This window comes from Aplysia californica, unplaced genomic scaffold, assembly GCF_000002075.1.
Source record: "Aplysia californica isolate F4 #8 unplaced genomic scaffold, AplCal3.0 scaffold01248, whole genome shotgun sequence".
NCBI classification, from domain to species: Eukaryota; Metazoa; Mollusca; class Gastropoda; order Aplysiida; family Aplysiidae; genus Aplysia; species Aplysia californica.
The window spans coordinates 9,045-20,974 of NW_004798518.1; the positions used below are offsets into that span (position 1 = coordinate 9,045).

An 11,930-nucleotide genomic window follows, 5' to 3' on the forward strand; every position below is an offset into this window, starting at 1 on the left:
GACATCAACAACAACAACAACAACAGACATCAACAACAACAACAACAGACATCAACAACAACAGCAACAGACATCAACAACAACAACAACAGACATCAACAACAACAACAACAACAGACATCAACAACAACAACAACAGACATCAACAACAACAGCAACAGACATCAACAACAACAACAACAGACATCAACAACAACAACAACAACAGACATCAACAACAACAACAACAACGGACATCAACACCAACAACAACAGACATCAACAACAACAACAACGGACATCAACACCAACAACAACAGACATCAACAACAACAACAACAGACAACAACACCAACAACAACAGACATCAACACCAACAACAACAGACATCAACACCAACAACAACAACAACAGACATCACAGACGCCGGGTAAATTCTCCTGGACTCGTAGAAACTAAAAGTTCATGACATCTTTCTGCCAGACAAAAAACAACAACAGCAACAACAACTACAGCACCATCACCACCACCACCACCACGGACAACAACAACAATAACAACAAACACACCACAAACAACAAAACAAACCACAAACAACAAAACAAACAAACAAAAAACATTAAAAACCCCACCATATTACCCCACTAAATAATCGAGGGTAAAGTGCATTTCGTGAATAAAAATATTCTAACGACAATACTATAGCTATTCTTATCAGATTACCGAGTACTAATAGACTGGATTTTCCGGAAATACCCAGATTTGTCGATCAGCACTTTCTGCAAATGAAAGCCTCACTTAAACCAAAGATCGTGAAAAACAAGACAGGTCACTTCTCTATTTGAGCCAATTAAAAAGTGTCCTCAAAATTCGATGGCACCCTCTTCGAAAAAGTGCGGACTTTGCGAACAAAGTTACCCTAATTATGTGAAAAACAATGACAGTGAAACTAACAAACTTCTATTCCGATACTTCTGCAGAAACGAAAGAGAGCTTCAAAACAAAGACTGCAGCGCCATCTGAACCAATGCCCGGACTTCTGCGGACACTTTTTGGGCTTTGTGTGAACTATCTTGTTATGAACGATCTTTGACTGTAGTTACTATTGATTATTTTGTAGACGGGACTTTCCGAAATACCCAGATTTGTCGTTTAGCACGTTCTGCAAATGAAACCCTCACTTTAAAAACCCACAGTGAATATCTTCCTTTGGTGATACTGACGTAAGCGATCGCTAGAATGCGCCTTCCACCACTTAGTGATAGTTATCGCTCCGTTTACTTCTACATCCAATCTAAAACGGCAATTCCCCGAAGGCTGCCCTATCAAGCTGTCGAAATTTCTGGCAGACGCAGTTAGAAATACACCCCCCCCCCCCCACACACACACCAAACAATCTCCGTTTCATCAGGTTATCGGCAAAGAGAACATTATCGGAGGGCAAATATTGAGAACTATTTTACCGGAAATCGCCTCACCTTGCGGTGAACTAGTTTTGAATAAAGTTTAAGACCACACATTATTATCGTACTTCTTTTTTCTTGGCCTAATTTTAGCTCCTGTATTGGTATAATATTATGAGAGATTTTTAAAAGTGTAGAAGGTATATTATGATAGTCAGGTTCTTTGTCTCGTTTTGACTTACGCCTTGTTGAATGTTTCAAAAGGCAAAATGTAGAATTTAGCCCACATCCCCCCCCCCCTCCACCTTTCCGAATCGCTACTGGATCTACCACGCACACATATGACCCCCGGAGAGATAAAATCAGAAGTAGATAGATAGATAGATAGATAGATTGATAGATAGATAGATAGATAGATAGATAGATAGATAGATAGATAGATAGATAGATAGATAGATAGATAGTGGAGAGAGAGAGAGAGAGAGAGAGAGAGAGAGAGAGAGAGAGAGAGAGAGAGAGACAGAGAGACAGACAGACAGACAGACAGACAGACAGACAAACAGACTGACAGACAGACAGATAGACAGATAGACAGGCAGACAGGCTGAGAGACAGAGACAGAGAGAGAGAGAAAGGGGGGGGGGGAGTGACACACATACACAGACAGACAGACAGACATACAGACAGACAGACAGACAGACAGACAGACAGACAGACAGAATCAAACATAATTAGACTCAGTGAGAACGAAACCCCCTCCTCTGGCAATACATTTCCTTTGTTTATCTATGTATCCGTCTCCACGATGCAGAAATAATATATTATGTATTCTCATTTCGGAGAACGGAGACTAAACAAAGCTCAACAAAGAAATTCGTGACATCTTCACACAAAGTGCTAGAAATGTAACACCTTGGGCTCTATTCTATTTCTTTACATAACACAAACACGGAGACATGTCATGTCAATCAATTCTGATATGTCACAACATTCCACCAAGTTTGCATCTCTGTACAATCGTCTCACCTTGTGAGGAACTAGTGCTGAACAAAGTTTAGGTCCACAAATTATCCTACTTTTGTGATCCAATTTTAGCTCCTGTATTGGTATAATATTAAGAGAGATTGTTTAAAAGTGTGCCTTATTAGATGGTATATTATGATAGTCAGCTTCCTTCTCTCCTTTTCCCCCGCCACATTGGATGTTTTAAAAAGCAATATTCAGAATTTAGCCCCCCCCCCCGCCCCTTTTTCACCATCCCAAGTCATCAAGCCAAAAGGTTAGCATTGACACAAAGAGCCCCCCCCCCCGCCCCTTTTTTCGAACTTTACTGGACCTTGTAAGGGCACACAGGGCCTCATGAGAGATAGAGGCAGAAGTAAATAGATAGATCGATAGATATGTCTTTGTTTCTGTCTCTGTCTTGGCATGTCAAGTGAATCAATTTTGATAGGTCACAACATTCCACAAAGCGCTGCATGACGTCATCACAAGGTGGGGAGATAACTCCTGTGTCTGGTTCATCGATCGTTCTGATCAGGGAAAGTTTTACATCTGTGCACACACACGGTCAATGAACCTTTCTTTGGTTTCTACTGTCTGCTCCCTGGTAATGGGATTGGTCACTTCGGTTCCCAACATCTACACAGATTAATTCATGCATAAAGGATGAAGATAAATAGACCGATAGATAAACAGATAGCTCAACAGATAGATAAATAGACAGATAGATGGATAGTTCTCGACATCCAAATAAATGAATTCATAAATAAGGAATGAAGATAGATAGATAAACATTAAGATAAATAGATAGTTTTCGACAGCTAAACAAATTAAATCATGCATGATAAATAGAGATATACAGACAGACAGACACACAGATAGATAGATAGACAGACAGACTAATAGATAGATAGACAGACAGACAGATAGATAGATAGATAGATAGATAGATAGATAGATAGATAGATAGATAGATAGATAGATAGATAGATAGATAGATCCCAACAGCTAAACAAATTAATTCATGCATAAAGAATAAAGGTGGATAGATTCAAAGGTAGAAAGATGGATGGAAAGATAGATAGATCCCAACAGCTAAACAAATAGATCGATAGATCGATAGATAGATCCAAACATCTTAGCAAATTAATTATATCATAAAGAATGAGGACAGATAGAAAGAAGACAACACAAGGATGAGGAAGAGACGAGTGAACTCACGGATCAGCATCTCGGTACTTCCAGGCAAGAGCTCTGAGATACGTGGCATCATCCTTTAGATTCAGCGGCACCTGTACATGAAAAACACAAGCTATGTGTGAGGCATCGTGGTGAAATCAGGCGCTCGACTAAACAACGAAATCAAAATAATGGACACTTTTGTTTGTTCGATTGGCAATTTTTAAAATTTATTTTCGTTTATTGGCTCAATACCTTTTATGTCCGTTTGAAACACAATTTTGTGTGGATTTTTACTGACAAATATTGATGAAAGGCACACAAATGTAAATTTTCAGTTCCCAAGGACCCTCAGGCTATGGCAGTAACCATACTTTGGCGACCATTTTCTCGCTAATTTTACCTCTGACACCAGACGGCCCTGACCTCCTTCAATCGCAAATATTTCCACTTCTATTCAATATAGATTGATTTTTTTTCACCAAAAGGAAGGCAAATGAACAGGCTTTAAGATGATACCAATAACTTCAAATGCTCAAAAAGTGACGAGCCCCTGATCCCACCAGGTCATGACACACACACACACACACACACACACACACACACACACACACACACACACACACACACACACACACACACACACACACACATATATATATATATATATATATATATATATATATATATATATATATATATATATACTGGTGGTTCGGTGATGACTTTGTTTTAACAATGAAAACTTATACGGGGTGCCCATTGGGGTATCGGGTCTGGTCGGGGCAGTTTGCTAGTCAGATAAGATTGAAGGGGGGGGGGGGGTAACGTGGCACCAGTCGATCGCGCCCTACTCTTCGCCTAAAAAACAAACGCGTTTTGAGGCGACGAGTGGGGCGATCACCCCGACGCGACCTGACCCGACCCGACACGACCCGACCTGATCCCATCCGCAATGGGCACCTCGTATTAACGTGACACAATGGACGTAAAGTATAGGACGTAATGACACACACACAATGGACGTAAAGTAAAGGACGTAATGACACACACAATGGACGTAGAGCTCACCTGTCCGAAGTCTGTTGGGAAGAGGTCATAGCCGGAGACGACGAGAATTCCGGACAGAACGACAAGTCCCAAGTGCACGCCGAGGCCGAGGGCTGAAACATGCAGGGAGATGAAAATGGTGAATTCAGACTCTTGAATTTATCCTCTACAGTACAACCCGCCCCCCCCCCCCCAACCTCCGAAAACAACAACAAACAAACACAACCCCTCCAAAAAACAACAATAACAAAGAACAATAACAAGCAAATAAACAAACATATTAACATGCAACCCAGACCCACGTTACTTTGTATGGCGTCGGTAGCCTAGTGGTTAGGTTACCGGGCTCGAATGCGTGAGATTGCGAGTTCGGGGGTTCGAGCCTCAGCTCTTTTAATGAATTTCCCATTTGGCTCGGTCCTTTCTTGGTCCTTAAATAAACTAGTAGTGTTGATAGGGGCGTTAAACTTATTTCATTTCAATTTACTTTACTTTGTCGGCCTATGTTACCTAACTGTGTCGAGGGAAGAAGCACATAATGGCTGTTTCTCGTGTGTTGTCAGGTTATGCTATTTTTGTCTAATGATTCCCTGACCTCCCCTATCCATCCTTATCTTGACCTTCCTCTTCATCTAATCAACAAACAAGACAAAACAAGCTGCTGTGATTACTGTTGGTGTAGACACAATTAGCACCTCGGTGTCACAGGGCACCCTGACCTGGGATATAATCATTCTGTTTCTGTCAGCAACTTGCATGAGAAATTCCATTTATTCTTCTTAATTAATTCACGACCCGGCATAGAGACTGTGTCAGAGTAATTAATGTGGCAGGCCTCTATTTTGTCTCTTAACGTAGGTCATATCCATCAGATTCTACTTGAATCACTCAGTGAAGTACGGGTAATAATCTGGAAAAAGTTCTCGTAAATAGCATTGAACTAATAGGTGATGCAGCGTGGTGGAATCAGGCTCTCGTCAAAATAATCAAAGTGAAGAAACTTGCATTATTTCCTCAGGTTTGTAATTTTTATCAAAATGTTTTGTTTTTTTGGCTCAACATCTTTCATGCCCATTAAAGAACTCATTTCTGTGTGGATTTTTCTTTGAAATGTTGATTAAAAGACCAAAAATTGTAAATTTTAAGTTACCACGGACTCTTAAGCTAAGGTAATAACAAATCTTTGGCGGCCATTTTCTCACTAATTTTACCTCTGAAAACAGGTGACCCCCACCTCCTTCATTCGCAAATATCTCGACTTGTATTCAAGATACATCGATAGTTTTTCACCCAAATTAAGGCAAGTGAACAAGCTTTAAGATGATACTACCAATAACTCCTCATGCCCAAAATTTGACGACAGCCTGATTCCACCACGATGCCTATGATAACTATAACATAGGTGCCCAGCACGGCCTGATAAATCAATATTGTATCACCAATTTGTGTCGACTGATCTGTGTCAGATACCATCAATTCGTCTCTCACAAACAAACTGAACGGTCGGTGTGGCTTTCTATCTAACAATGGAAATGTTATTTTTGAACACCACAGCCTGGAGCACCATAAAAGAAATTGACAAGATAGGAAATTAGTTAAGGAGGAGAGGAACAAGGGGTGGGGGTTACATCAAAACGTTGTTTGGCGTATGTAAGTGTTCTTTTTTTTTACATCAATTCAATACAGGTAAAAAAAAACCAACCCTCCCCCCAAACAACGAAACGACTGATGACCGACTTAGTTGTACTTGGATCGGCGTTTTGGTTGCAAGGAACATTGCCTCTAGGTTACGGTGAACGCGTTATTATATCTAGAATGGTTACTAGCTCTTACTTTATTGTAAACGCAATGGTCAAAGCATTTTCATTTGCTGAAAGTATCAAATGGAGTGGAAAACATAATCTACTATCTATCAGAGACATCTAGATATGTTTCCTTGTTAATGCAGAATTTTGAGCACATGAAAACCACCTTTCTAAAACATTTTTAAAGCTTACTTTCGTTTCGTTTTCTCAGCATGAAGAGGGAAAAAAAGGAAAATGATCGACTGCTTTCATGTTATGGTTTTTGTGTCGAACGACAAGACGTTATGAGTTATTAGTGTGCATTTACTGTGAAAATGGTATAGGTTTAACGCCCCCTATAAACACTATTAGGTTATTTAAGAGGCTGGACCTCCGAGTTTTACGCCCATCTCCGAAAAGATCGAGCCAAGTGGGAATTTCGTGTTCATTGCTTTACCCAAGAACACAATGTTGGACCGAGCTGAGGCTCAAGTCTAGTAACCTAACCACTAGGCTACGTTTGAAAGTGTTCAGAACTCCGTTCTATAGCGCCTTGGGGGTTTCGCCATGGCACGCAGGAGACCCGAGTACGATTCCCGAGTGGAGAGAACTTTAAAACGAGTATCTCGGTCTTTCTTCTGGGATGTTGCTTCCTTCTCAGCCTGGGTTGGTCCTGATAAGCAGTGTCCAAGCCCGCCCCCTTTAAGATCGAAACGTTTTCGATGGGGGCGTAAAAGACACCTACATTAAAACGGCCCTCAACATGTCAATGTGGTATCATCTCTATGAAGGCGGCAGCTGGGACGGCGATGACTAGAAACAAAAATCTCTTCATCGATTCTCAATCTCAGGCACCACTAATCCCCAGCTTACTTACATCAGTGAAGAGCTCATCAGACTGACGCATTAAGAGTTCTATAACATTTACCCAGAATTAAGAAGAAACGTACGAGAAACATCAAGAAGAAACTAACGCCTTAAGAGTTAAATACAATTTACCAAGATCTAACAGGAACTTAACGAGAAACTTCAAGAAGAAAACAACGTATTAAGAGTTCTATAATTTTAATCAATAGTAATACTATAGTAATATAGTAGTTTTCTTCTCTCAGAAAATAAGGCCAGGTGAATAGATAGAGGCTTGACCTACTTTCAAGCTGTTCTCTACCTCAGAATTACAAAGTTCTATCTGACATTTTTGGCCGCTTTTAGTTATTAAGACCATGAGGTCAGAAAGCAGTAAATGCTGTATCTGTTCTATCAAACTCGTAAGAATATTCGGGGTCGTTATTAAAAAGATATTCATAGAAATGCATTCGTAAAAGCTTGACATATTGTGAAAACTCAAACATTTTGACGCCAGGTTTATCAAAACTAGGAACTGAGTAGACAGAATTTAGTAATTCCGAGGTAGAGAGTTGTCCAAGACAAGCCTTACACCACTCAGCTGATGTGTCAACTACGATGTACAACGGAGATACTCAAATGAAAACTAACGAGCTTAACTGATCTGAGGAGGAACTAACGACGTGATGGCAGTAATTAAGGTCTCGCTCGAGCTTGTAACGGTTACTTCATTTCCTTTGTTCGATTACAACATGAGAGGAAGTCATTACAGAACGAAAGCACAGACCTCGTTGATCTCGAGACGATTCCTTTGAGGCTTCTGCCGTGACTAGATCATTCTTATACAAAAGTTATTACCAGATCAACGGCTCTTTTGTTCAGCTGCTAGTCTCCCTTTATCAGTTGGTACTAACAACGCTATGTAATACCTGAGTTCAAATTCAATGCTGAATGAAGATAACTTCATAGGTCTCTTGCAGTCTCTGTCTGTCTTTGCTTTGTGACTGCACTAAATGACTGTTAAAGAGTCCTTGTGCTCCTCTTTACTCAAACTCAGGGGCCAAAATAGACATACCGATGTTGAGTTAGGCACTTCACCGTCGTTTGCTAGAGACCCGAGTTCTACTACCAAGTGAGGGTTGGGGGGGGGGGGTATTATTGAGTATCTCAGTCTTTTTGCTAGGATGTTGTATCCCTCTCAGCCCGACTTGTAGACCCTATCAGACAGGTCGAACTCGTCTCCTAAACGATCTAAACTGTGTAATGAGAGCGTAAAACACGTACAGTCAAAGCAATACTAAACAAAACCAAGACTTTTATTTTATTTTTTATTTTTTAAAATTAAATTTCTATTTTCTACAGTTCTACAGATATATTTTTTCTCGTTGAACATTTTGCTTTCACTGGGGGAAATTAAAAGGCAAACGAGACTGGGCTACCCCGAGCAGCCTACTTAGAAAACCTTAACAGAATGTGGGTGATAGAGAAAGACAGAGATGGTATAATGACACTTTGCTTTTTTATTATCGGCATGACAGATAATGTGAATGGCGAACCATGCTGTTGATATCCGTTGAGGATCTGGCTTTTCATGATCATGATGTCGAAACAAACGTCATATTCATCTTCATAAAGTGCCAGATCTGCAACAGAGATCGGCGGTTATGGTTCACCATTTATCTCGTTGTTCGGATGCACTAAAAGAAGGAACTCAAGGGGTAATATCGCCCATCTTATAATGTCCCCCAGCACGTTGGTCCAGGTCTACCCGTGCCTTCGTTTGCTTTCAATTTCGTCATTGATAGAAAGACATTCGGGGCTTTTATGTCGATTTAAGTGCCCCAGAAACAGCATGTGTCCCTTCTTAATTATTTTTATTATTATCGAGCGGCCCATGTTTGCTTCTTTAAGCACTACATCTTTTACTTTCTTTCCTTCCATGAAATTCTCAACCGTCTCACAACAAACCACGTTCTTGTTGCTTTTATTTCATTTCCACTATCTTTGATAATTGTCCAGCATTAAAGCCGAATAGAAGAGTTGACCACGCAAAGTGTTTTAGAACTCTCATTTCGGTGGTCATTGAGATGTTTCTATTGTTTCAAGATTTGAGCTCACGCCAGTGAAACTGTCTTTAGTTATAAAAAGACTTTAATTTTTTTTTCTCTTTTTATTTCAATGTAGGTGTTTTAAACGGCCCTTGGACACAATTTAGATAATTTCCGAGACGGGCTTCCGACCTTTCCAGTCAGAGCCAACCTCGGGTTGAGAGGGTTAGAACAGCCCAGTAGAAAGAGCAAGATACTCGATTTAACCATTTTTTCCATAATCAGGAATCGAACTTGGTTCTCCTGCGAGCGTCAGCAAAGCGCCTAGCCGCTACACCACAGACACAGGTAGGGACGTAAAGACTCAAATACAAGTGGAATAAGGGCAGTTCTACTGACTGAAGTTTCTTTAGGCCATTCCCAAAGGGAGGATACTAATGCACAGTAGAATTGTAAATGGGCTGATTTATCAATGTCATGCTCATACTGTGCCGGAACAACATAGGGGGAACAGCTGCTTTTTCTTTCCTCATCCTTACTATCGTCATTTATCACTACTTCTTTTGTATGCTTGTCACACTCTTGTGAACTGCTATTTTTGGGGCGCCTTGATAGTCGAAGCAGACTTTGTGCTGTTGAGACTAAAGAAGTGAGCGGGGTAAGCCTGATTCCCCGTTTGGACTTCTCAATTGACATCCACCCCTTGGCGCTCTTGTGGCCATATATAGTTGCGAGCGCCGTAAAACCTTATTAAAACTAGCCTAAACTAAAGTGCAAAAAGAAAATGAGACTCACCAAAGGCCAGCTTGTACCGACGGGCGACAAAGCTGCAGTACCACAGAGGCTCTGTCTTGGGGTCAAAGTCCACGGGGGCATCCAGGGCGGGGCCGGGGTCAGCGTCGACATCCGGGTCAACTCCTGCTTCCGGGTCATGGTTACTGCTGACTCCGTTGGAAGTGATGGCGTCAGGGTCTTTGATCTCTATGATGTCATCGTCCGAGTAGCCGGTGTTCTCCACGCCGACTTTGGTCATCTCTGGGCCTGTGTTGGTGACTCCGTCCTGAAACTCTCTGTCTCTGTCTGGAGCACCGATCGGAGGGAGGCGGCCTGGTTTACTCTCGGTGAAATTATTCCTGGAAATAGAACCATCAACTCACTGAGCACGCTTTAAGATAAGATAAGATAAGATAAGATAAAATAAGATAAGATAAGATACGATAAGATAATACGTTATCATCCCAGAAGGAAAATTTTCTTGGCTGTACAGGACCGTCCAAGCACATTTAGGTTGAGGTATATATGTGAGGCAGCGTGGGGAATCAGGCTCTCGTCAAATTTTGGGCATGTAGAGTTATTGGTATCGTCTTAAAGCTTGTTCACTTGTCTTTATTTGGATGAAAAAAATATCCATTTATCTTGAATACAAGTCGAGTATTTGTGAAAGAAGGAGGTGGGGGTCACCTGTTTTCAGAAGTAAAATAGTGAGAAAATGGCCGCCAAAGATTAGTTATTTCCTTAGCTTAAGAGTCCGTGGTAACTGAAAATGTACACTTTTGTGCCTTTAATCAACGCTTTTCAGAAAAATCCGCACAGAAATGAGTTCTTTAATGAGCATGTGAGGAGTTGAGCCAAAAATTTGATAAAAATTCACAAACCTGTGGAAAAATGCAAGTTTCTTCACTTTGATTATTTTGACGAGAGCCTGATTCCACCATGCTGCTTCACATATAGAAATGTGAATTATAATTATAGATACATACTTGAAAGAGCAATACACATTGATGTATTCTGACAATAGCTAAATGGTAACAACCATTTTTAGAGAGATCAAATCTTTTGATTTATTCATATGTCAGCTGAAGTCGTTTCTGTTTTGTTTTTTTAATTAATGGGATCGCTATTTGGAGTGATTTTCTTTTCGTCAGGACACAACGTTTCACGTTACTGTTGCACATTGCATTGCATTGTAAAGCGTTCAGAGCGTGTATACTTTAATCGGGGTTGAGCGCTATAGAAATGTCATTTATTTTTTATTAATTGCTTTTATATAATATTATTTTGTTTAATTTAGTAAGAGATTTACGCGCGGGCAACTGTATATCAAGGTCGTATGAGCGTGCGAAACACGAGTTGGTTGCATTCACAACAGTTTACAACATGGTTGGACTTTGGTCAATATTTCGATTAAAAATAGTATTATGAATGTACGATGACATATGCCAATGTTTATTTTTAAAAAGTATATGGTCGCTTTTAAGCACAAGGGGGCTATCCAGAAAAATACTATTTTGAGAAAAATCGAAGGTAAAGTTTTTGGATCCTAATTCAGTTTCTTTAAATGACAAGGATAGTTTACTCTATAACCAAACAAATATACACAACAATGAAACCAAACTTCTCATATAGGTTGGGCAATGCCCACTTTTGGCGTAGATCAAGATTTCTAGAAACCCCCGAAATCTGGGTTAGCTCGCTTGTCCTTAAAAACGACCATATTTTCGCATAGAAATTAGAAGAACAAAAGAATAAAAAAATTCCAGGAGAGACGAGAAAACTTTGCCCCCCATTCACCCCCCCCTCCTTTACCCTCCCCTCACGCCCCTTCCCACCCCACCCCTCTTTTCCAGTCTCACTCAACC

At 40.5% G+C, this 11,930-nt stretch overlaps 1 protein-coding gene across 1 annotated transcript in view; it reads right to left on the reverse strand.

The window, feature by feature from the left end:
• The window catches only part of LOC101857696, a gene marked incomplete in the record, with an annotated part of 72,430 nt that overhangs the window by 7,827 nt on the left and 52,673 nt on the right, over positions 1-11,930 (reverse strand). Inside the window, 3 exon segments of the mRNA XM_013090381.1 lie at positions 3,606-3,676; positions 4,635-4,726; positions 10,087-10,424. Of these exon segments, the coding sequence (XP_012945835.1) occupies positions 3,606-3,676; positions 4,635-4,726; positions 10,087-10,424 (501 nt within the window).